Genomic DNA, 25,228 nt, shown 5'->3' on the forward strand with positions numbered 1-25,228 from the left:
GTATATATATATATATATATATATATATATATATATATATATATATATATATATATATATATATATATATATATATATATATATAGTATCAATATATTTGAAGCTTTTTTTTAAAGCATTCATTTTTTTAAAGCTTTTTTTTTGTGTATAATAACCTCTTTGTTGTACATTTTTTAAACTTATTTTTTTAGCGATATAACAACATTTATAGTGACTATGTACCACATAAATATAATATTGATCACAGAAATCATATACATAGATGGATGATACCCATAACTACACACAATTACGGAGGTTGATTAATTTTATATGTTAAAAGCTAGTCAATTATAGTCATTAGTTAAGCCACCTGGTTAGCCATCAACTAAAAATCTTTTTACTTTTGTAGGAACTTATATTAATCCATGTGAAAATGGAGGATTACTTGTGGCCTCAGATCATGGGAGAAATATCTGCATTTGTCCTTATGAGTATATGGGAACTAATTGTCAAGGTGAGTTTTCTTCATATAAGTATATAGGAACTAATTGTCAAGGTTGAACAAATTTTCAATTTGTATAAAACTATTTTGATTCAGTCATTAAACTCTAAAGAAGCTTTATGTCCTCTTAAGAAGCTTTATGTCCTCTAAAGAAGATTTATGTCCTCTGGAAAGTTAAGGTTTATTAACTCACACCAGTAATATAATATAACTTTGTTAAATATTACTTAGAATATTACCAACTGAAAATAATAAATAACATTTAGGTATTTAAAAAGTATTTGAAAATTTGGATGTTTAAAATAAATTAAGAAATTGAATATTAAAAAAAAGTTTAGAATAAAATTTATAAAATATTCAACTGAAAATTTTCATGTGTTCTACAAGATTTAAATTTATTTGGGTATTATCATAATTTTATTAATTACTTCTCGGTAGTCTAAATTAAGATAAAAAAAATTTTTTAACAATTGTTTTTTAAGTTACATCTTTAGGCTACATTTTTTTTATCAAGTTTTTTGTAAAATTCACACATTAAAATTAGTGATTATTAGTGATGACATCATCAATGAAGCCTAATCTATTTCTTAATTTTGTTTCAAACAATACCATGGCTAAATATCAAGTGCTTTTTTCCACTGATGTTATCAACTTATAAGCTTAATTAGTTTATGATTTTTTTTTTCTTCAGTTTTTAATGTACGATCTACTACAAGTGCTCAACTTCTAAATCAACAGCTCTACACATTTTGCTTTTCACAACTCTTTACTCTCTTTACTTACGTTCTGTGTATTCTGATAATTATTACACATTTTGCTTTTTACAACTGGTACCTCTTTACTCTCTTTACTTACGTTCTGTGTATTCTGATAATTAAAGTAAAAGTCTGATTAAAAGTAAAGTTTTGTGGGTTACGTTTTGTGAATTATATTCTGTAAATTATGTTCTGTGAATTACGTGTCTGAATAAAAGTAAAGTAGTCAGAGATATAATTTTACACTTTTTTTTTACTCTGAACTGATTTATTTGCAATCTTTCTAATTCTTTATCATAAACATTAAATTCTTGCTGAGATCATTGCTACAATTTCTTCTTTACAACATTGCAGCTGTTCGATTGTTTTTTGTAATTTAAAAATAAAGTTTTTTCCGTCCTAAATGATGGGTATTTTGAGGTTGAAGTTTGCATGCTTTTATAGACACAAACCAAGTTATTGGAAACCATATAAACCATGTAAATTCAAGTTAATGTAATTACCATTTTTGACTATTGTGGATTTTATTAAAACTAATAGAAAAATGTCCTCCTTTTTAAATTTTTCGAATTCTTCGTTTGATAATGGTGATAATTTTACCATACTTTGTTATAGTTTGATCCCTGACATTTTGTGGACTTAATGAAAAGTTTAATCATCTGATTTAAATAATTAGCAATTTTTTAATTTAGTTAAAACTTAGGCCATCAACTGCAACCAATTTACTTATGAATTTGATAATTTCAAAATGAAATAATTTTCTTTCTTGCCACGAGGTTCTAAGTCTTTTATAAAGGAAAGCTTTAAAATGAGAAACCTTCAGTGTTGATTTTTTAGTGGATGATTTTTTTTTATTACAAAAGTTATCTTGTATCTTGTGTTTTTCTTGAAGGTGGTAAGGGCTTTTTCTTTTAAATGCTTTCAAAGTTATTATTTTTTTCCAATATAATGATGATGTTAAAAATTATTAATATAGTGATTAATATTTGAATAATTCTATTTGAACCACTATTTGACAGTTACTTGTTGAGTAATAAGAATGTTAAAAAAAAAAAAAAAAAAACATTGAAATAGTTGTTTAAAAATTCTAAAAATTGATATTCTCTTCTTAGAATATCAATTTTTTATATATATTTACACACATATATATATATATATATATATATATATATATATATATATATATATATATATATATATATATATATATATATATATATATATATATATATATATACATACATACATAAAAATATATATATATGCATAAAAATATATATATATATATATTATATAATAGTAATAATAATAAAATTTAGGCTGCATTAGAAGTAGGTTCTAGTAAACTAGTTTGCTTGGTTATAGCAGCTGTTGCACTTTTTAGTGCTTGTCATAAAGATTCTTGAAGCAGTTAACTGACGAGGCGTTGACGACTTTTATCGGTAGCTGATTCCAGATAGGCACAATTCTATTTAAATAGAAATTTACTCTTTGACCACAGTTATTTGTTACTTGCTTAGAAATATGATGAGGGTAACCCTTTACTCCACTCGCTGGTCCATCAAAACTGATTGAGCTTGCAATTGTGTTTGGGTAATATTGTCTGATAATATTGAAATTATTAAGCATTTTAAAATATTGAATTGCATCACCTCTACTGTGCCTTTCTTCTGATGTTGCTAAACCAACTTTTGTAAGTCTCTCTTGATCATATCATGTTCTCGGTCATGTCGTGTTCTTTAGTTCAGGAACCAGAATTAGAGTGATGTTGGCTGATTTCCAAGAAATGGAAAGAGTACCCTTTTGAAGGGTATGAACAAAGATCAAAAGAAGACCTTCAGAGAAGCTGGAATGACACTTGTGTAGTGGTTGAGGGTGGATAGATTTTGTAGCTGCGCATTAATTATCAAAATTGAGAGAGAAGATTGGTTGAATAAGCAGATGTTAGATGTTCTTGATTTTAAAATTGGGATCGGATGATTTATGTTCAAATAATTTTATCAAAAACTGAATAAAAGTGCTTGTTTAGCTGCTTTGTAATTTGCTGTTGGTCAAAAGTAACTTTGCCAGAGTTTTATTGATTCGATTTTAGTTTATTTTTTATTTTGAGCATTTAAATATGAGTACAAAAGTTTTGGATTAGAATTGCATTTGGAGATCTTTTTCATACTTTCTTACTGATAATTTGATTTATTTTTTAACATCTTTTGAGATTCGTTTAAATTCAATAATAGCATTGGATTTATCAGCCGAGCTGAACATTTTAGACCAGAGCTTGCATTTAAGTTTAGTCAAATTTCTCAAATCGTTGGTAAACCAAATAAGCTGGATCTTTGTTCATTCTTTGAACAAAGGAATGTGTAATTTAATTAGATTTGAGTAAGCATGGCAAAACTTAGAGTTGATTTGCTCAATGTTCAGATCTTTGTAAAAGTTTAACCAGTTGATTAAATCAAGATTTTGAGTGATTTTTATGTAATTACCTCTAATTTACTTTCAGATATTAACTACTGCCATCCTGATCCATGCATGAATGGAGGCAAATGTCAAGTGACACGGTTTGGAACTCACTACCAATGTGATTGCTATAAAGAGCATTTAGGAGCACGCTGTGAAAGTATTAATATTTTTTATTGTTTACTTACTACCTTTTAAAAGTTATTTTTGGTTTAATTGAAATATAAAAAGAACTTGTATTTTTATAAAGAAGACAAAAATGTTTATTTCCTCTATTACAGTAAATATGAATAAAATATAATATTAAGCAAATTTAAATATTTTTAATGATCAAAAATAAAATTTATTTCAATTAAGTAGTTTAACTGTCACGTATACACACACACATATACAAATAGTATTACTAAGGGACTGTTTATTAATTACGTTGACATTTTGGCGATTTTTATCTTCATCCTCCCCTGTGTCAACAACTTGTCAAACCCCCTATAAAATCATGTCGACATTTGGTTACCTTACTAAATGGAAAACTTATGAACATATTTCCAGTTTATAACTACAAAGAACTCTGAACAAAAGAAAGGTTAAAGGGTTCCCAAAAATGTATACACCTTACACATTTATATTATAATCATATTTCAAATTAATAAAACTCTCCTCACTTTAACATTAGACCTAATCAAAATTCACATTGAAAGCGAATTATTTTTAATAGAGTCTAGAATAACAAAAAATGCATTTAACAAATTGTATTAAAATGTTTAAAATTTAAACTGAAACGTTGAAATTTTAAACATTTCAGAAATGCGCTGAAAAAAGAAATGTTAAGCTAAACTTTAACTAGAAAAAAATTGAAATTCCAAAAAGAAAATAAATTAGCTTTAAAATAAAACTAATAAAACTTGAAGTTAAAATTACTTTTTCTTATGTTTTTAATTGCATTTGAAAAAAATTACTTTAAAACTTTTCTTTTAAATTCTTTAATTTGTTAAAGGTGCTGTTAAAGGTGGTCTGAAAAAAAATTATGATTTGAAACTTAATAAAGAAAAAATTTAATTAAACTGTTCTGTTTCTTCAGAAGGTGCTACTGTGGAGGTAAAAAAATAAAAAAAAAAGCTTGTAGTTAGAAAAAAACTTTCAATTTTTTATTTAATTTAAATTAAAAAAAAATTGTTTAAAAAAAAATTAGTCATTTTAAAATCATAGTTTTTAATCATTACATGCTTTAATTAGTAAGTCAAGTTTTACAAAAAAAAAACTTTAAAAAAATTCTTTGTAAAAATATAAACAAAAACAATTTAGCAATTAAATCATGGGAAGATTTAATTTAACTTATAATTTAATCTTAATCTTAAAAAAATAAATATAATTTAATCTTAAAAAAATAATCTTTTTAAAGATTTTCAGAGAGACATGGAAAAATAGTTTCAATGTTTAAAATTATCATAAAAATACATACCTACTAAAAAAAATTAAATATAACATTTAATTTACACATAATGCGTTTATTTTAAATGATCATTATAATTAATTTTTGATTTTATTTAAAGCCTTCGTGTAAAATAAAAACTTTAAAAAAAGATCAATGATTAAAAGTTATACAAATAAGTCATTTAAATCCATTTTTAACTTCAATTGAAGATGTGCTTTCCAAATAAGCATAAAAAAATATTTATACAAGATGGAGCACTACAAAATCACACAACAAAACACACAACAAAATCCATTAAAAAAATTATTGGTATCTTTAAAAATTCTAGTTTTAGATTGGCCCAGGAACTCCCTAGATCATATATAATGATCAAATATAACAAAAATAAAAAACATTTCATGATATACAATTTATTCACGACTTTTTTCAGTCAGTATATTAAGGAAATAATTTATTATTTGTGCTAGAGTAGTTTTAAAAATTGTATTCCGAATGTTTTTACTAAACTGTTTTTACCAATATGCAGGAAAGCAAGAAAAATAATTGCTATTTATTTGTAAATTTTTTTTTTTAGTTTTTAACAAGTTTTTCATTTAAAAAAATAAAAAGTCATTAATATAAAATTCAAAAATAAAATATTTGGTTGTTTTCACTTTCCCTATTGAAATAGTCCGCGCTTTTGTTGGATTATCCTAGTTGTGTATTTAAATCCATAGTTTATTCTCTGATGAACTCTTGTTATTGACAATGCTTGAAAAGCCTGTGGGCTAGTGCATCATTAATTACTGAATTTATATATATATATATATATATATATATATATATATATATATATATATATATATATATATAAATTTTTTAGGAGCCTATTAAAATCTTTTTTATAGGTTTTTAAATACATTTTTCAAACATAGCAATTGTTATGTTCATTATCTCTAGTAATTCATATTAATGTTGGAAATTGGGCTTTTTAAAGGAAACAATTTCAGACAGGCATTCTTTTATAAATACATTTATAAAAGAAACCATGCAATTATTTCATTTAATTTCTTCCGTCATTACAAAATTAATCAAATAATATGTTTTACAAATAAATAGTTATTTGTTTTTTGTTTTTCCTATTATATAAGTATTGAGAAAAAACATCAAATATAGTAAAAACAATTTTTAAAAGCAAAAAGATGTCAAAAAAAATAAACATAAGAAAACAAGTTTACAAAGTTTCTAGAGTACATAGCAAGTTAGTTTCTTAATATAGAGACTGATAAAAATCATGAATAAATTGTATAAATATCAAAATTTTTAATTGTTGTAAATTTGTTATAAATTATATATATATATTTTTTTCCCTCAACTTGTATCAAATTTGGTAGCTAAAAATAGCACCCACCCTAGAATAAAAAAAAAATAAAAAATAAAAAGAATACAAAAGTTGCATAAAAATTTTATAAAAAATTTTTTATTTTTAAATTTTGTTAACTTTAATTAAATTTTTTTTAATTAATTAAAATTTGATATTTTGTTACAATTTTGTTTCCTTTTTTTAGTATTTTTTTGTTTTTGTTTCAGTGGATATGTTTAGCTTTTTGCCGCAAGTCAATAAAATGCTTTAAAAGTTAAAAGATTGAAACTGTCGTGGTCTAAATAAATCACTTTAAACATGAATGAACAGTCATGCGACCGCATTCGTTTTTTGAAGGCTTGTATAAATTTGTATATATATATATATATATATATATATATATATATATATATATATATATATATATATATATATATATATATGTATATACATATATATATATGTATATATATATATATATATATATATATATATATATATATATATATATATGTATATATATATAAATATATATTTATATATACATATATATACATATACATATGTACATATATGCATATATATATACATATATATATATATATATATATATATATATATATATATATATATATATATATATATATATATATATATATATATATATATATATATTTATATATATACACATATATATATAGATCTATAGTTTGTTGGCTTTTAAAGAGCGGAAGGAAAAAAGTGATTCTTACGCCAACACATACGTCACTTTTAATTACTTTTGACTTTCGTCCAACATTTTCGTGTTGGACGAAAGTCAAAACCATTAATTTAATTACAAATTAATTGTTATATAAAAAAACCACAAAAACGCAAATTTAATTGACCAGAATGTTTTTAAAAACATTCTGAATGTTTTTAAAACCTTCTGAATGTTTTTAACAATATAAACAATGTTTTTATTTTTATTTTTTTTAATAAAAAGTTTTTATTTTTATTTTTTTTAATAAAATGTTTTTATTTTTATTTTTTTTACTGTAAATCATGCGCGGAGTGTTGCTACATCGACTATCTTATAGCCTGACTCGCAAGGGAGTGCTGCTACATCGACTGACAAATAGCCTGACTCGCAAGGGAGTGCTGCTACATCGACTGACAAATAGCCTGACTCGCAAGGGAGTGCTGCTACATCGACTGACAAATAGCCTGACCCGCAAAGGAGTGCTGCTACATCGACTGAGGGTTTGGTTGGGGCAGGCAGTCTATCATTGTTAAAAAAAAAAAATTCCGGTCTTGCATTTTAATTTTTACTTTTTGTCAACAAAATATGGAAAAAACTTTCGGACAACATCCAAGGGTTCTATATATATACATATATATATATATAAATATGTATATATATATATATATATATATATATATATATATATATATATATATATATATATATATATATATATATATATATATATATATATATATATATATAAATATATATATATATATATAAATATATATATATATATATATATATATATATATATATATATATCATCTCCACAAATACTATTTTTTGCGTGCAATAATTTTTAAATTTTGGAATTTTTCAAAAATTTTTGCCTAATTGCCTAATTTCCTCAGTATTCATTTTACAATTGCCCATTAAAATTCAATGATCCCATAGTCAGGGTAGTTTGGTTGATTGCCATCATTTATTAGTAATGTGGCATCTTATACAGCTATATAGCGTGATTTTTATACAGCTATATGGCGTTATAAATTTTTTAACCTTAAAAGACTTCGAGAGATTTCAAGAGATTATGTTTTTAATATCTCTTGTTAAACTAATTTTTATTTAAACTCTTGTTTTACACATTGCTGTAAAATGCTGTTTGTGTGGGTTACAAAAATAAAAAAATCCACAGCTTTTCAAATTTCTTTTTTTCTGTTCACAATTTTGCTGGTTTTGATGATCTTGGTTTTCAACAAATAGTTCATAATTTTGCTGGTTTTAGTGGTCTTGGTTTTCAACTAATGGTTCATCATTTTGCTGGTTTTGGTGGTTTTCAACAAATAGTTCATCATTTTACGGTTTTCATCATCTTCAACTTCATTTCACTCATTTTCTAATTCTCATTCAGAAAGTTCTAAACTAATTTCATCATGAAATATTTTTTTAAGAAAATTAAGTTTCTCAATTTTTTATTAGAAAGTATCCATCATGCCTTGCTCCTGGTGAGCAGGATATTCCTGTCCAAACTTACACATAACACCTGCACCTTCAGTTGTTGATGCAACAATATGTTTTCCAAAAGTGAATTTAATTTCTTTTAAATGTTAGTTGACAATTTTCTGAGTCTCTGTGGCATCAAAACTCCCAATTACTAGAACTAGCCCAAGATTGAAAATAAACTGATTCATTACAATAGATATTAACCTTGAGGTATCGTTTGTTTGCAAGGCTTGTCCGTTTATCAAGGCTTAATTTTTCACCACTGTTTAGTTTTTACTTATAATTTGAATATTTATAGCTTTTAGTTCTTTAAAATAAGAAATTAATAAATCCGTTACTTTTGACGTATTTTTTGGTAAAGTTATTTCCTTTATCAAAAATAGCTTTTTTTAAAAATGAAGTTTTTGTTATTCTATTCACTGTGAAACCATCCTTAGAAACTAATCTTCAACTTCATTAAGCTGTTGCTTTTGCATAAAATTTGGAACATTTATTATTAAACTTTTTTTTTGAACTTGTTGATTGACTGGAAGCTGCTGTCTTTTGAGCATTTACCAGTGTGATAGCATGAGATCTAACATATCTTTTAATTTTAAAAGGTTTAGCATAAGTGTCGTAAATCCTTTCACAGTACAATAATCTTAATCTCTGTTTCTTTTAAAATATTTCCAAACCTCTAATCCTCTGCAGAATTTCAATCCCAAACCTCTGCAGAATTTCAATTCCAAACCTCTGCAGAATTTCAAGAAATTGGAAGCAAAGGGATTTCCAATCCCTTTGCTTCCAATTTCCAATTTCCAGTTATAAAAAGTGGCTTGAAGTTGAGGTTTATCTAAAAGATAATTTTTCTTTATGTACATTTTTTGTTCTTTTTTCAGAACTACACAATAAAATTTCCATAAATATTTTTCAAGCAAGGATTTTTTTATAAAGTTTAATTAGTTTTAAACTATTCAATTTTTAACATTATCAAAAAATTTATTTTTACTTTTAGTTCCTCTATCAACAGGTTGTAAATTTCCAAATTTTTCCAAGTGTGTGATTTTCCAAATGATTTCCAAATGTGTGATCTTCCAAATGTTGTGATTTCCAAATTTTTCCAAATGTGTGATTTCTGAAAATAAAGTTTCTTATCTGCAGTTTCTTTTTCGATGCTAACCCGAAGTAGGATTTAGCACTTCAGAAAGGATTTAGCACTTCAGAAAAGATTTCGCACTTTAGAAAATTTGACAACTCAACAACTAGTTGTGAACAACTAAAGTAGTAAACACTAAGTAGTAAAACACTAAGTACATCCATCTGGAACATTACCAGTGTCACCTTTTTGCATAAATATAGAAAAGGATCCACATCACAACAAGACAAACTTTGTAGTAAAAAAACTTCAAGACCATCTTCAACTTCTCCTTTTAGTTTTGCAACCATTTCTTAAACTTCACCGTCTTCAAGAAAAATCCTAAAAAGAGTATTATTTTGGTTTGACACTTTCTCTTTTGATAAATAGAAAATAAAATGAATTTTTTTTCCCTGATATAATAAAATATTAGCTTTTAAATATACCTTTAGGCAGTGTGTTCTAGAAAGTTTCTTAATGTTTGAAAAAATCATGTCCAATAGCTATAAAGTTTAAATAAAATAATTACCAAGTTATAATTTGACCAGATGTTTACATTTGAGTTTGAACATTCCATCATCATATAATTACATTTTTTAAATATTTTAAAATATGATTTTCCAAAACGAATGCCAATGATTATAAAGGTATTTTCATCAATCTTAAAAGTTCTGACCCTGATATTGCCTTGACTGCTCTGTCAATTGAAGATTCAGACTTACTCCCCCCCCTCCCCCTCCTCCCCTATCCCTACCCTCATTCAGTGAGTTTCATTGTGAGTTTTGTGGAAAGCCTAAGTTTTTATTCTTTAATTAATTATAAAACTGTTGATCTTATTAGTAAGTTTCTTGATTGTCTAATATTCAACATTATTTTTGGTCAAGTTCAGTCTCAGAAGAAAAAACTTTTTAACAGTTTTCCTAAACTTATAGTTGTTTTGTTTTTCCAGTTAAGTGAACTCCGCTTTGCTTCATGGTCATACAGGGCTCTTTATTAAACACTTTAACATCCTGAACAAAAGAAATCCTGTACAGAAAAAACTTCTAAATAAAAAATACACACAGTTAATATTTAATTTTAAAGCTGTCAAAATAAAAATTCATTTATATAAATTTTTATTTTGAACTAGTTTTAAGATGAAACCCTGCAAAAATAATGTAAAAGTTAACTTACTATGTTTTCTTGTTTTTAGATTAAACTCAATTAATTAATAAGAAAGTTATGATATAACCATGAAAATAAAATATTACTGCAGTAATTAATAATAAATACTGCTTGGAATTAAAATTAAAAATTGAAATTTAATGCTAACGTTTTAAATTGCTATTTTGGATAGTAAATGGTCTCATACAAAAGCAAAAGTGTTTTGGAAAGGTTAAGAAATAAATTTTCAAAAAATATATTTTTTGTAATCTTTTACAACCATCACTTTTACAATAAATTAAATATAGAAAATTGTAACTGTTTTACTACTGTTTTTTTAACATAAATATTTTTTAATACCTAAAAAAAATATATTTTTTGAAGTATTCTTTTAGATTCTTTTAATCTTTTAGTTTTAAAGGATATTTGAGTAAAACTAAAACTCCATATTTATGTGTCAAAAAACTAAAAAACTTAATGCTTCACCTTGTTTTAAAAAAATACATTTCTTCAAAAAAAGTAAAAGGAAACAGTTTTGGATTAAGGTTATTTTTTTTAAAGGCTTACACCTGTAACACTGTAAATAAAAAAAAGATTTAGTGAAAAACAAAAGTCTATTTTATTGTGTAAAAAGGTATATCTGATCATTGTGAGGTATTTAAATAGCAAAAAAAAAAAAGTTTGCCTAATGTCTAAATATTATTCCATAAAAAATTTATAAACATTTTTTAGGGACTAATCCTTGTTTTCCAAATCCTTGCCGGAACAATGGAGAGTGTACACATAATGGTGTCAATGCAACTTGTATTTGTACAAATGGATTCAAAGGTTCCAGATGTGAAGGTATTGAGTTTCATTGTTACTATCTTATCATATCATTGTCATTTTCTCATTCTATTTTCATCACAGCCCTCAAAAGTGATTGCAAATGACTTCTAAAACTGCTTTAATGTTAATCATTAAAATGTATTTTATAGCCCCATCAGAATTAAAATGTATAGAAATGTTTAAAATTTAAAGAAAGTTTGTATTTTAGTTGGCGAAACCCTTAATAAGCAGGTAAAAAATAGCAGGTGAATAATAGGATTAAACAAATGGGTGAAAAATAGGTTTTTTGAATTGTAATAATCTTTTTTTCAATTTTTTAAAATATTGATATTGATGTATATGAAATTTTCTTTTTGTTGTTAAAAATAGACTTGTAACACATTTTAACTATTTTTGTAGGTATATTTATATTCTCTAAGAACACTTAATGGTCACACTTAATGAACACTGAATGATTACACTAAGAACACTTAATGATGACACTTAATTAACACTTAATGATGACACTAAGAACACTTAATGATGACATAATGTAAATTTTTTTAGAAGTTTAATCATTTAAGATTTGTTAAACAAATTTTAACTAAGCTGGAATAAAAATAGTTTTACATCCGTCATACTTGACAGACTTGATTATTCTACTTAATTAAAAAAATCTTGATTGACATTAAAAGTTAAAAAAAAAATTTGACTAAGATACTTCAAACCCAAATAATAAGACGTTAGACAATTGGCTTAAAAGTATGCAACTTTGTGTAGGTTATAATGGACATTTTGAACATTTAATAAAATTAAGTTAAAAAAAAATTCTTTTATTTTTAATTTTATATACAAACTTTTCTAATATTTATTAAGGTTGAGACTGATGTTAATTTCAAGTTCAAAATAATTATCATTTATTTGAATCATATTGAAGTCCTTGATTTGAGCCTAAATAAAAGCAATCAACATTTGCAAGTCATTACCATTTAGCATCTGGCTACAGTTTCAGTTAAAAGAGATTTTTCAATTTGATTTTTTAAGATGTTTTAATAGTTTTTGTATTATATTTTTACAATTTAAGTTAATAACTTTTACCTTGCTTTGTTAAATGCAAGGTAATAAAAGTTTTTGGAATAACAATTGGTTTCCAATAATTTAGAGCTTAAAAAATTTTTTGAAAAATTTTGTTGCAACCTACTGCACCATTTAATCCAATCAGATAAGTTAATTAAGCTGTTTCAATCATTCACAGTTGATGAAGATCTTTCAATCTATTATATATGGTTTTAATGTTGAATGTTTTAATGAAAGCTTTAACTTGCAATAGAACAAATTAAAAAAGGCAAGGTATCACACAGTAAAGCTTACTCAGTAAAGAGGCATACAACATACCTAAGACAACTCTTCACAAGTGTGTCCATAACAAAGGTTGTATGCAGATGCCATTGCAATAGATAAGGGTTATTTGGTAGCTACAAATCAAAAACATTTGTTTCCATCAAATGGTATACCAGGGCGAGAATGGTATCAAGGTTTCATGAAACAATGAAGTCATAGATTAAACAATAGATCATCTCTCAGAGCTTCTTCTTATACCAACGACAAAATAAGTTGTTTCAACTTCTAAAGCAATTTCTTGAAACAAATATCAACAATAACACTGCAATAACATGCATTTTTTGGAATTATGACGAAATTGGAATTTCTTCAAAATTCCATAAGGTAAGCAACATATAATTTGCAGGCTTGGTGCTAAACACTCTTTAAAATTGGTTTACACAGTTAGTAATTGTCAATGCTACCGGTACTATTCTGCCACCATTTGTAGTTTACAAATCAATATCACATATTTACAAAGAAAGGTGTGTAGGAAACCAACTAACACTGTATCAACCAAACCTGCTTCATCGTCCTCATTCCAGCCTAAATCATCATCTAATATTAGTCCGCATCAAACTCCAACAGTTTGCCAACTTCAAAAATTACCAACAACATCAGTGGCTCCTGCTCAAATATATCAAATGTTGCAACACTTCACAGAAAGACACAAAGGCATTTTGAAAAATGTTTTACAACATCCCCATGTTGATACACAAAAAACCCCAAAAGAATCAAAAATCCGAGAGTTAAAGGCCAGTGTCTTAGTATATCTGAGGTGCTTGAGAAACTAATGCAAGATGAGGCAGAAAAGTCAAAACATTTAAAGAAACACAGAATTGACTTCAGTAAAGCTTCCGCTGAAACCTCAAATAAATGAGTTTTTGCCTCGGGAACCTCAAATGAACAAGTTTTTGCCACGGGAACCTCAAATGAACAGATTTTGTCACGGGAACCTCAAATGAACGGGTTTTTGCCACAGGAACCTCAAATGGGCTACCTTTTGCCAGTTCTTACATAATTAGTGCATTTTTTATGTCACCAATCTTTGTAAAGTTCACACTGAATCCATTCTTCATCCATTTGCTCTTCATAGGCTGTACAAATTGTCTCTTCATTTTTAACATTTTTTGGAGGTAACTTTTGGTTGAATTCAATTTATTTCAAGTGATAATAATAATTCAACTTTTTTTGCATATTATTAATCAGAAATAAATTTTGCGCAAAATAGTGCAAATAGTTTTTTTACTTGAACTTTGCAAATCTAAGTTATTTTGATTTTTTTTTCATTTGGTTTCATATTGGTATTTAACTTGAATAATAAATTATAGTTTTAAATTTTTTTTTAAAGTAAAAAAATTTTTTTGTTTTGTAATCATTTTTGTTTATCCAAAAATTGTTTTTGTTTAAGATTTTAAAGAAATAAATTTTTAAAGTTAGATATGGAAATAAGAAAAAAGTAAATACATACATTTCATACTTATTTATTAAATTTTTCACAACTTTATCGGAAATTGTTATTTTTATTATTAGTTTTTCACAATTTTATCCTGAATAACTTGTGTTCTGTTTAACACAAGATTTATTATTATTAGAGTATATATCATTAGTTAAAAATACATAGAGAACATGTTACATATAATGGAAGAATGATGATTGATAATGATGACTTATTTTTGCATTTTGTATAAAATTCATAATTTTTTGTTTTATATGTGATTTTATTTATAAAGTCTAGTAATAAACCCTTAAAAAAATATCTATTAAATAAAAAAATGACTTGTACCACCCTGTTGTACTACCCTGTTGTACCACCCTGTCGTACCACCCTGTTGTACCACCCTATTGTACCACCCTGGTTCAACCAGTTTATATATATTAGTATATGAATAATATATATTATACCATTTAGAAGTTAATAGTTGCATTCCAAACCCATGTTTGAATGGAGCCATTTGCTATGAAAAACCTGGTTTAGGAAAATTTGAATGTATATGTGAAGCTGATTGGAGAGGAACTATTTGCAATCGTATGTTAATTTTGTTTTTCTTCAAAAAAATATACATATTTTTGTAGATGTTAAAAATTACTTTAAGCTTATTCATGCAAAAACTTTTTTTATATAAAGAACCAACACCTTGTTCAACTTTTCCTTGCCTTAATGGAGGAAAATGTGTTGATACTGCTGATAGTTATAAATGTTTATGTAATGATGGTTTAATTGGAAGACATTGTGAAAGTAAGTTTTATCAAATAACCTTTATATAAACTATTTTAAGATAAAAGGCTGTTTATAAAATATAAATGGAACTGTATTATGAGATTTATAAGCAAGTATTTTTATTTTTGAAATGTAACCATAAATGTTATAGTTGAGCTTTGTTCGCCAAATCCTTGTAAAAATTATGGAAAATGCTTTCAAGATGGAAAAACGTTCAAATGTCTTTGTCCAGAATGGACTAAAGGAGAGTTATGTGAAGGTATTTTTGTTTAATTTAATATTGGTGTGTGTTTAATATGATTGTTAAAAACTTGTTTATAAATAATTTATTGTTATAGACACCATCTTTAATATTCTAATTTGAAACTTATTTTAATAATTTTCAGGTTTTTTTTAATAGTTTGTAATAATTGTTTTTGTTTTTGCTTAAATGATATTAAAAGTGACGTTGTGTTTAAATATATAAATATTCTAATATGAATATAAATATTCTAATATGAATTTAAATATTCTAACATGAATTTAAATATTCTAATGTGAATTTGAATGATCCAAAAGAAGTAAATAGCTTTGAATTATTTCATTTCAAATATTTCTTTTCCTCGTTTATGTCTTACACAAATTTTCTCAGATTTTTATTTGTAATTTTAAGTTTTTTTTTGTTATAACAGTATTTTGTTTTTACTTAAGTGATACTAAATGTGACATTGTATTTAAGTATTCCAATGTGAATTTAAATTTGCACTTGCACACATTTTTTATTTTACAAATACAAACATTACATATCAAAATACAAACAAATTTTTCCAATAAAGCTGCAAGTAACCATTAATTAAGTTTGAAGTTGCAAGTAATGCTTCAAGTAACCACTAATTATGTTGTTGAAAAAAAACAAAAAAGTTATCTAAAGAGCAAGAAAGATAAAATAGTTTGAGTCAGGAAAACATGAAGGTGGGAGAGAAAACAAAAATGTGGGAGAGAAAACAAAAATGTGGGAGAAACCAATTTTGTCAGAAGAAGACATTGTTTGAAGGTAAAACAAGATGAATAAAATTTTTTTAAGGAACAGTTACAGTAAAAGATGTTATTTAACTAAATGATGAGTGATGCAGTATTGAGTTTTGGATGATAAAACAGGTAATAGTAGCTTGAGCAGTGAGCATGATAGTAATTGTAGAAAAGAGAAAGAAATGCAACGTTATGATGATGCAACGTTATGATGATGCAACCTTATGATGATGAAACCTTATGCTGATGGACAGTGACACAAGCTTAACACAAGCATGTCGACCTTCAAGGACAGCTTTAAAATTGCGAATAGAAAGAAAAGATTTAATAATCTCAAAAACTTTCCTATGAATATACTGATATACTATTCTCATGAATAAATTGTCATACTATTCCGTATGAAGCCAGCATATGGATAAGATCATCTAATGCATGATAGAATATTTTATTTTTATTTCATTTTTGTTCCTATGCTGACTTGTTAATGCTTAACAAGTCAGCATAGGAACAATCGAAATCCATATTGATTGTTGTCAGAGAGTTAGACTCAAGATGAGATATTAAAAGTTTGTTAATTAAAGATTCAAAGACTTTGCTAGTAATAATAAAAAGACTGATTGGGTGATAGTGGGTTATAGTTATAGTTTTTTAAAAGTTGAAACCACAGATAAAATTATCTAGATTTTGTAAAGACTTTTGTAAAGACACTTTTGTAAGACTGTGACAGAAATGTTGTCTAGAACACATACTGTAAAATATAGTACTCATTCTCACACACACATGTACGCACACACACACACACACACAGCTTCACATTAATGTTGCTTGTTAGCAGGGATGCAGAGTCCCAAAAGGACTCCGGCTTTATTTGTCTACTTTTTCCAAGTCAGTAGTGTCCAGAAGCTCTAAACATGTTTGTTGACTTATGATCTGCTATAAGAAAAAAATTCATGAGATTTAACGACTTGAAACTTATTGTTTTTAAGCCTGGAGTCCTGGAGTCCTTGCCGCCATTATACCTACAGACTCCAGGTTCAAAAAATGATTGTTCCTCTAACCTAAAAGTCTTAATTTTTTTTTTATCAGTAGTCCATAAACTTATTTATATTTTTAGAGCTCCTGGATACCAAAAACTAGGATGAAGTAATCTTTTTTTGACTTTCAAATCCAGAGTCCTTTTTGGGACTCCACATCCCTGCTTGTTAGTTATAGGCATCCCATATAATAATAATCCCTATAATAATGTAAAGTTAGTAAAAATAAAATAGTAGTTCTAAATAATAAATAGAATATTAGAAAAGTAAAATTTATAACAATAGTAAAATGCTTTTTAAATTAGTACTCAGCCCATGTAAGCTCCATCCTTGTCAAAATCATGCAGTCTGTATCGATTCCACAAGCATTTATCAATGGAACTTTACCCCAGCACATTATTATTGTAAATGCCAATCTTCATGGACTGGTGAGCATTGCCAAGGTAAAAATTTGTTTACTGCAGTTTTTATTAGTAGTTCATCTAGTTCTATAAAAAATGTTGTCAAATTCTTGGAATAATATTTTTTTAAATTTTTTTAAATTAAAAAAATTTTATTCCAAGAATTAGACAAATTTTTTTAAAACTATATAAAATTTCTATTAAATAATGAGCAAAATATTTCTGTTAAATAACAAGTCATTTTTTCAATCTTAATAATTTTTCCAATCTTTCTTATTTTTCCATAAAATCAACTTTATTTTCTTTTATACTTTTTAATTATTTATTTTGTGTGTATTTATATTACTTACTAAAATAATTTACTTATCACAATATTTATGTAATATTATGTAAAATTATTAGATTCCAGTCTCTACTTTCTTTTAATATTATGTAAGATTATTATTCCAGTCTCTACTTTCTTTCAATATTATGTAAGATTATTATTCCAGTCTCTACTTTTTTTAATATTATGTAAGATTAGATTCCAGTCTCTACTTTTTTTTAATATTATGTTTTAATTAAAGATTAGATTCCTGTTTATTTGTTTTTTATTGCTTTAACTAAGATTATCAAAAGGATGAGTTTTATTCAAAAATCTGTTTCTAAAATTTAGTTAGCAAATGTAAAGCTTGCCATATTCATGCTATTTGTGATGGAGAAAAATGTGTTTGTGAGCAAGGATATTCAGGGAATGGACTGGTTTGCACAAGTTTGTTTACTTATTGTTACATTTACTTAACAAAGATGTAGTAGTAGTAAATAGTAGTAGTAAAAAACATAATAGTATATAAATACAAACACATCAATATACATATGTAAGATTTAAAGATGTAAAAAGTATATATACATATACATTAATATACACCTATACATATAATATACACATACATTAGTGGTTAAAAATTTTTTACAGTGGTTTTTTTTTTTTTTTTAAACATCTTTGCTTCCAACAAGGCTGCAAGCAGCCACTGATTAAAGTTGGAAGTTACTGAAAGAGAAAAGATGAAGATTGTAGAGCAAGATAACGATTGACAGACGACTTAAAAGATTGCAAATTATATGAGTCAGGAAAGCAAGATGAAGGAAGCGAATTCCAAAGAGCTGATGTTCGAGGAAAAAAACTAGACGAATAAGTGTTTTTGGAGCACTTAGGAACAGTCACAGAAAAAGGATGACACTTAATTGAATGGCGAGTAACACGAGAATAAATTATAGTAGATGGCACAAGAGACGCTAGCTCTTTAGAGCAGTGCCCATTATAGTATTTGTAGAAAAGAGAAAGAGAAGCAACATTACGACGATGTGATAATGGTTGAAGGTTGGCTGCAAGAGCAGGTCCAACTATGTTTACAATGCCTTTTTGCACCTTGTCTAAAAGAGAAAGGACATCATTAGAGGATCCGCCCCAAATATGGCAACAATATTCCATACAGGGTCGGATTTGAGATTTATAGAGAATAGAATCCGAAGTAAGAAAGTGCTAATTTTGCAAACTGATTTGATATGGTTTCCAAGAAAGATTGGAAGTAAGAGTTAATCCTAGAAGATGAAGAGTAGGTGACTCATCGAGTACATCACCGTTCATAAATATAGGAAGATCTAAATTATTGCAATAACGATTGGCTGAAAAAAATTGAGTTTTATCTGAATTAAAGTTCACCAGCCACTGTGAGCCCCATGCTGTAGCAGAAGTGAGATCCTTTTCAAGCTCAAATGCCCCCTCTCCAAGCAATCAGAGGGTGTTGGTTTTTTATCACGACAAGAATAAATGGTAGCGTCATCAGCAAACAATGCCACCTTAGATGAGAGAATATCTGGAAGATCGTTAATGTCAATTAAAAAGAGTATAGGGCCGGATACACCATAAGAAGAAAGCTTATGGAGAAGACCAGCATGCCAAACTTTATCAAAAGCTTTTGAAATGTTTAGAGCTGTTAATGCACAATAAAACCTGTCAGTTATTACTGTTAACAAATCAGCTGTAGAACGAGAAGATCGAAATCCATATTGATGGTCAGAAAGTAAGTGATTAGATTCAAGATGAGAAATTAAGTGTTTGTTAATTAAAGATTCAAAAACCTTGCTTATGATAGGAAGAAGACTTATGGGACGGTAGTTAGACGAATCAGATCGCTCTCCAGAATTTTTGAAGATAGGGATAACAGATGCCGCTTTCCGGCAGGCTGGAAAGCAAGACTCTGATAAGCACTTGTTGAATAGTTTTGAGAGTATAGACGACAGCTCCGGAGAACACTTCTGCAAGACAATAACAGGTATGTTGTCCGGGCCACAAGCTGTAGAAGAGTCTAGGCAGGAAATCACTTTAGATACAGATGCTGGAGTGATATGAATGTCAAGCAATGTATCAACCTGTTTGTTGGCAATATCAGGTAGAAAGCAACTAGTGGAATCAAAAGATGATATTGATGAAAAATTTTTAGCAAACAATTCAGCTTTGTCTTTAGGTGAGGTGACAAAGTCTGAACCATACAAGAGAGGTGGAATTATAGATTTGCCCTTATTATTGATATTATTAAAGATTCTCCAGAAGTCACGAGAGCCTAATTTTTGAGATGAGATACAAGATTTCATGACCTGAGAATAGCGGGTTTTGGCGTTAAACAAAACCTTTTTACAATTGTTTCTAGCAGTAATAAACAGATGTCTGTTTTCTGGAGAATTGTTTTGCAGATAAATATGGAATTAACGGTTTCGATTGGCAATCGCAGCAGCACAGTGTGAGGAAAACCATGGAGGAGAGTGAGGCTTGACCTGGAATTGTCGAGAGGGAATAAATGATTCCATGCCAGCCTGAATCCACGAAGTTATGTAAGAAGCACATTTGTCGACAGGAAGACAAAAGATTTCTACCCAAGGGCCATCACGAATAAAATCACGGAAAGAATCCCAGTCAGCTTTACTGTAGTTGTAAGAGGTTTGATAATAGGGGGATTCAGGTGATGAAGAAGAATGAGATATTAGTTTTAGGGAGATCAAACTGTGATCAGAAGCACCTAAGTGTGAATGTGGAGAAACTGGGCACTGACTAGGATCAGAAACAAGGCATAAGTCGAGTAGAGAAGGTAAATGATTCAGGTTGTCTGGAAAGCGAGTCGGAAAGTTGACTATTTGAGTTAAGGATGAGAAAGGCAAAAGTTGTGGGCTTTAATGCCAGCAGAGTCACTGACACTAGAGCCAAGTCGTTCAGTGTGATGAGCATTAAAATCACCAACACCAATGATATTGGTTGATGGATAAAGAGAGAGGACTTGGTCAATATGATCAGAAATAACTTCAAAAAGTGTGCAGTCTTGAGATGAAGGAGAGCGATATAGAACAAAGAGAAAGGCAATAGAGTGAAATGGTTCTAAACGAAAGCACATAAAAGAATAGTCTGTGGATTCAAACCTAGTTTTACGACAAATGGGTGAATTCTTTCTAATGAAAATGCCCAGGCCAAGCATGTGACTATTGGAGTCTTTACGAATTAGAGGAAGATAACCATCACTAAGATCACAAGATAAGACAGCTGAACTCAAATTAGTCTCACAAAGAGCAAGTAGGTCTGGTGAACTTTGCAAGAGATAAGACTCAACAGAAGAAAAGTTACTTCGAAGACCACGAATATTAGTGAATGATAGGTTTAGAGAACTTGGTGATGATGATGGTTTTTTGTGTTTTATAGTTTTTGGTACTTTATTCATTTTTAAATTAGATTAAAGAACTTGACTCAAAGTAACAAAGGGCTCCAAATGTGGCCTCCGCAATGCACACCAAAAGTACAAACAGGGACACCATCCATGGGCAACATGGCACTGTTAATACTTTGATATTTTTCAGCTGTTGATGGAATCAGCCTCTCTGAGAGCTACCACAGAGTTCGGGAAACCTGACTACCAGCTGGCCTCAGAACCATAAAACTGAGTTTTAGAGCTGTACCCTCATTAGGAGATAATAGAATGAGTTGCCTAGTCATAAAAACAGAAACACAAGCAAAACCCATGCATTGAGTCAAGAAGATCCAGCATTCAACATCCTAAACTGGAAACAATGTATTAAAAATACATCTGCACCAGCCTAATAGATGAAGAAGGGGTGCGAGGCTGGTCAACAGATAGAATCTGTTTACCCCTTATGTCTTTGCCTAGGAGGCCTTCTACAAGACAGTAGCCGGGTGCATTCAACACCTGCCCAAGATGAGTATTTTTATCGAGACACCATCTCTAGCCTTTACTCAACCAAGAGCCCCAAGGCAGGGGGTGTTTTAAATCGGAGTTGGCATCTCCTAGCCTTTGCCTAAAAAGACATATCCTACAATGCAGCAGGACATGAAGCAGATTGTACTGGGTTACATGTTACCAGTAGCAGGATAACCTGATCTGACAGGAATTAAGAAAAACACTGATAGGAATTAAGATAAACTCTGACAGGAATTAAGATAAACACTGACAGGAATTAAGATAAACACTGCAGAACAAAAGTTTATTTTTAGCTACAGGCTTGGTTTCAGCTGAATCCAATATATTTCAGCCCTTATTGTAATATTTTTTGTTGATATGTGTGTTGTTATTTATATTTTTAAATATATTTAAAAATATAGATAATAAATAAACAATCATTAGACATCAAATAAGCAATCATTAGAAATCAAATAAGTAGTCATTAGGTATCAAATAAGGAATCATTAGACATCAAATAACCAATCGTTAGACAACAAATAAGCAATCGTTAGGTAATAAATTAGAAATTATTAGAGATCAAGAAAATCAATGCTTACCTTTATTACCTTTCCCTATTCGTAACTTTCATATTATCTTTCTCTACTCGTAGAGAAAAGTAATCTGAAAGAATGTTGATTTGGTCTAATAACAGAAGGAATGTTGTGATAAGCTATTTTTACTAGTGTTAATAAAGATAATAGTGTTAATAATTATCTTTATTAGTGTTAATAAAGATAAAAATAGAAAGAAAATGGGAAGGCAAAAAAAGTAGTCAGATTATGATATTTGAATTATTATATCCAGGACCACAGCCAAAGATTATGGCTGTGGTCCTGGATATAACAAGTAGTTTTATATTAAATTTAGAATGTTTTAAAAAAAATTCTTCTTTAGTGATTATCTTAAATTTTGAAAATTCAACAAAATATTTTATTTCTTAGTATAAATGGGTTTGAATAAAAAAATAAAAATTAAAATAAGTGATGAACAAAAAAAATCATGCTTTTAAACCAAAAAAGGCATTTTTTACCCAAATCACATCCATATATAGTGTTATTCACATTATTTAAGCCTTGATAAAACAATAGAATAGATAGCAATTCCAGTTTGTTTCCTTATCACTAAATCACTTAACTATCTTGTTAAATACCCATACAAGTACAAACAAAACTCAGAGTGGCTTTATGCTGCAGCATTTTAGGAGAGTTAGATTCTCTTAAACTCAAGGCCTAAGACATTAGATTTTAGAAGATACTTAGAAGGCAACACTAATACTATAGTTAAGTTTCTTACTATAGTTAAAAAATAATAAGTATTATTGTTTTAAAAGAGAGCAGTTTAAAACAATACCTAAACAATAACTTAAGCAAAAGTAAATAAACTTTTAAGATTTGTTGAAGTTGAAGGAAAAACTACACAAATTTGTTGTTAGCAGTTGAAGGAAAAACTACACAAATTTGTTGTTACCAGTTGAAGGAAAAACTACACAAATTTGTTGTTAGCAGTTGAAGGAAAAACTACACGAATTTGTTGTTACCAGTTGAAGGAAAAACTACACGAATTTGTTGTGAGCAGTTGAAGGAAAAACTACACAAATTTGTTGTTACCAGTTGAACGAAAAACTACACGAATTTGTTGTTACCAGTTGAAGGAAAAACTACACAAATTTGTTGTGAGCAGTTGAAGGAAAAACTACACAAATTTAGAAAACGTTTTTATAAAGTTTTTTATAAAGTTCATGTTTTGTTGTGCTGACAACTGTGTTATGTCATTTGTACTCAATGTGCACATACAGGGTTGTTATCTGTCAAATATGTCTGAGACATATTTTCTGCTGACATAAAATATGTCCCACATATTTTCTATAGACATATTTTGACATAATTTTATGTCTGAATTATTTTCTGTTGACATAAAATATGTCAGACATATTTTCTGTCAACATATTTTGACATAATTTTACGTCTAAATTATTTTCTGCTGACATAAAATATGTCAGACATATTTTCTATCAACATATTTTGACATAATTTTATGTCTGAATTATTTTCTGCTGACATAAAATATGTCAGACATTTTCTGTCGACATATTTTGACATAATTTTATGTCTGAATTATTTTCTGCTGACATAAAATATGTCAGACATATTTTCTATGGACACATTTTGACATAATTTTATGTCTGAATTGTTTTCTGCTGACATAAAATATGTCAGACATATTTTCTACGGACATATTTTGACATAAATTTATGTCTGACATATTTGCTGTTTGATATTCTTGAAGAAAAAATCTATCTAACAAAATTATTGCGCATTTCAGCTTAATTTAAAGAGTAAAGTGAAAATAGTCTAACAAATTTGTTGCTTTTTTTCTTCATTATTACCACACAAAGTAAAATAAAACTTCATCGTAACAACAAATTACTTTTACGTGTAAAAGTAAGTAATTAGCAAAAATAGCGTACACAAAAGTAATTTCAAATTATTTACTTTTACAAATAAAAGTAATTTTTTTTTTTGAAATTTTATACCTTACTTGGTAAGTAAGTAAAAAGTAAGTTATATTATTTACTTTCTCAAAGATCAGTCATTTCATGTTGATTTAACATAAATTTTGAGATAGGTTGCGTATTCAAATTTATTGCCTGTTTTTTTTTCACGTATATCGTAAAGGGTAGTTCTATTATAATTAGGGGCAAATATAGTCTATACTAGTAGTATAGAGACGGGCTCCCTGTTGCATGAGTACTAATAGGGGCTGCTAAATAATCACTGATTTTTTATTTCTTTTTGTTTGTTTAGCAGATTAGGTTAATGGCCATAATGAAAGTTTGTCGGGGGAAGATGGGGAAAGGGGGCATAATTTCTAAGCTATGGGTAATTCATGCATGTGTAAACCTTCCAGCATTTGTGTAAACTTAATAAAAGTACAAGTTAAAATAGTTTTCAGAGCATGGGAGAGAACTCCACTTTTTTGAATCTTTTTTTTTTTTTGGTTTTATTTTATCATTCCAGCTTTACTTTGATTTTACTTTATCTTGAAAGCATTTGTGTAGTCCCGATGAACGTGCATGTTAAATTTGTTTCCTGGGCAAGGAGGCCGTACCCTTACTTTTTTTCTCTAATATTTTATTTTTCTTTTAAGTTGGGGTT

At 27.7% G+C, this 25,228-nt stretch overlaps 1 protein-coding gene across 3 annotated transcripts in view; it reads left to right on the top strand.

Moving 5' to 3' along the window:
* Window positions 1–25,228, top strand: part of LOC101237995 (uncharacterized) — a 110,240-nt gene that overhangs the window by 37,995 nt on the left and 47,017 nt on the right. For all 3 annotated transcript variants that reach the window (XM_065795955.1, XM_065795957.1, XM_065795956.1), the window contains exons 5-13: window positions 192–297; window positions 392–496; window positions 3,740–3,856; window positions 11,693–11,803; window positions 15,060–15,176; window positions 15,276–15,386; window positions 15,520–15,627; window positions 17,716–17,853; window positions 18,467–18,562. In XM_065795955.1, the coding sequence (XP_065652027.1) occupies window positions 192–297; window positions 392–496; window positions 3,740–3,856; window positions 11,693–11,803; window positions 15,060–15,176; window positions 15,276–15,386; window positions 15,520–15,627; window positions 17,716–17,853; window positions 18,467–18,562 (1,009 nt within the window). The remainder of the gene's footprint in view (window positions 1–191; window positions 298–391; window positions 497–3,739; window positions 3,857–11,692; window positions 11,804–15,059; window positions 15,177–15,275; window positions 15,387–15,519; window positions 15,628–17,715; window positions 17,854–18,466; window positions 18,563–25,228) is intronic.

The sequence above is a fragment of the Hydra vulgaris genome, chromosome 04 (assembly GCF_038396675.1).
Source record: "Hydra vulgaris chromosome 04, alternate assembly HydraT2T_AEP".
NCBI classification, from domain to species: Eukaryota; Metazoa; Cnidaria; class Hydrozoa; order Anthoathecata; family Hydridae; genus Hydra; species Hydra vulgaris.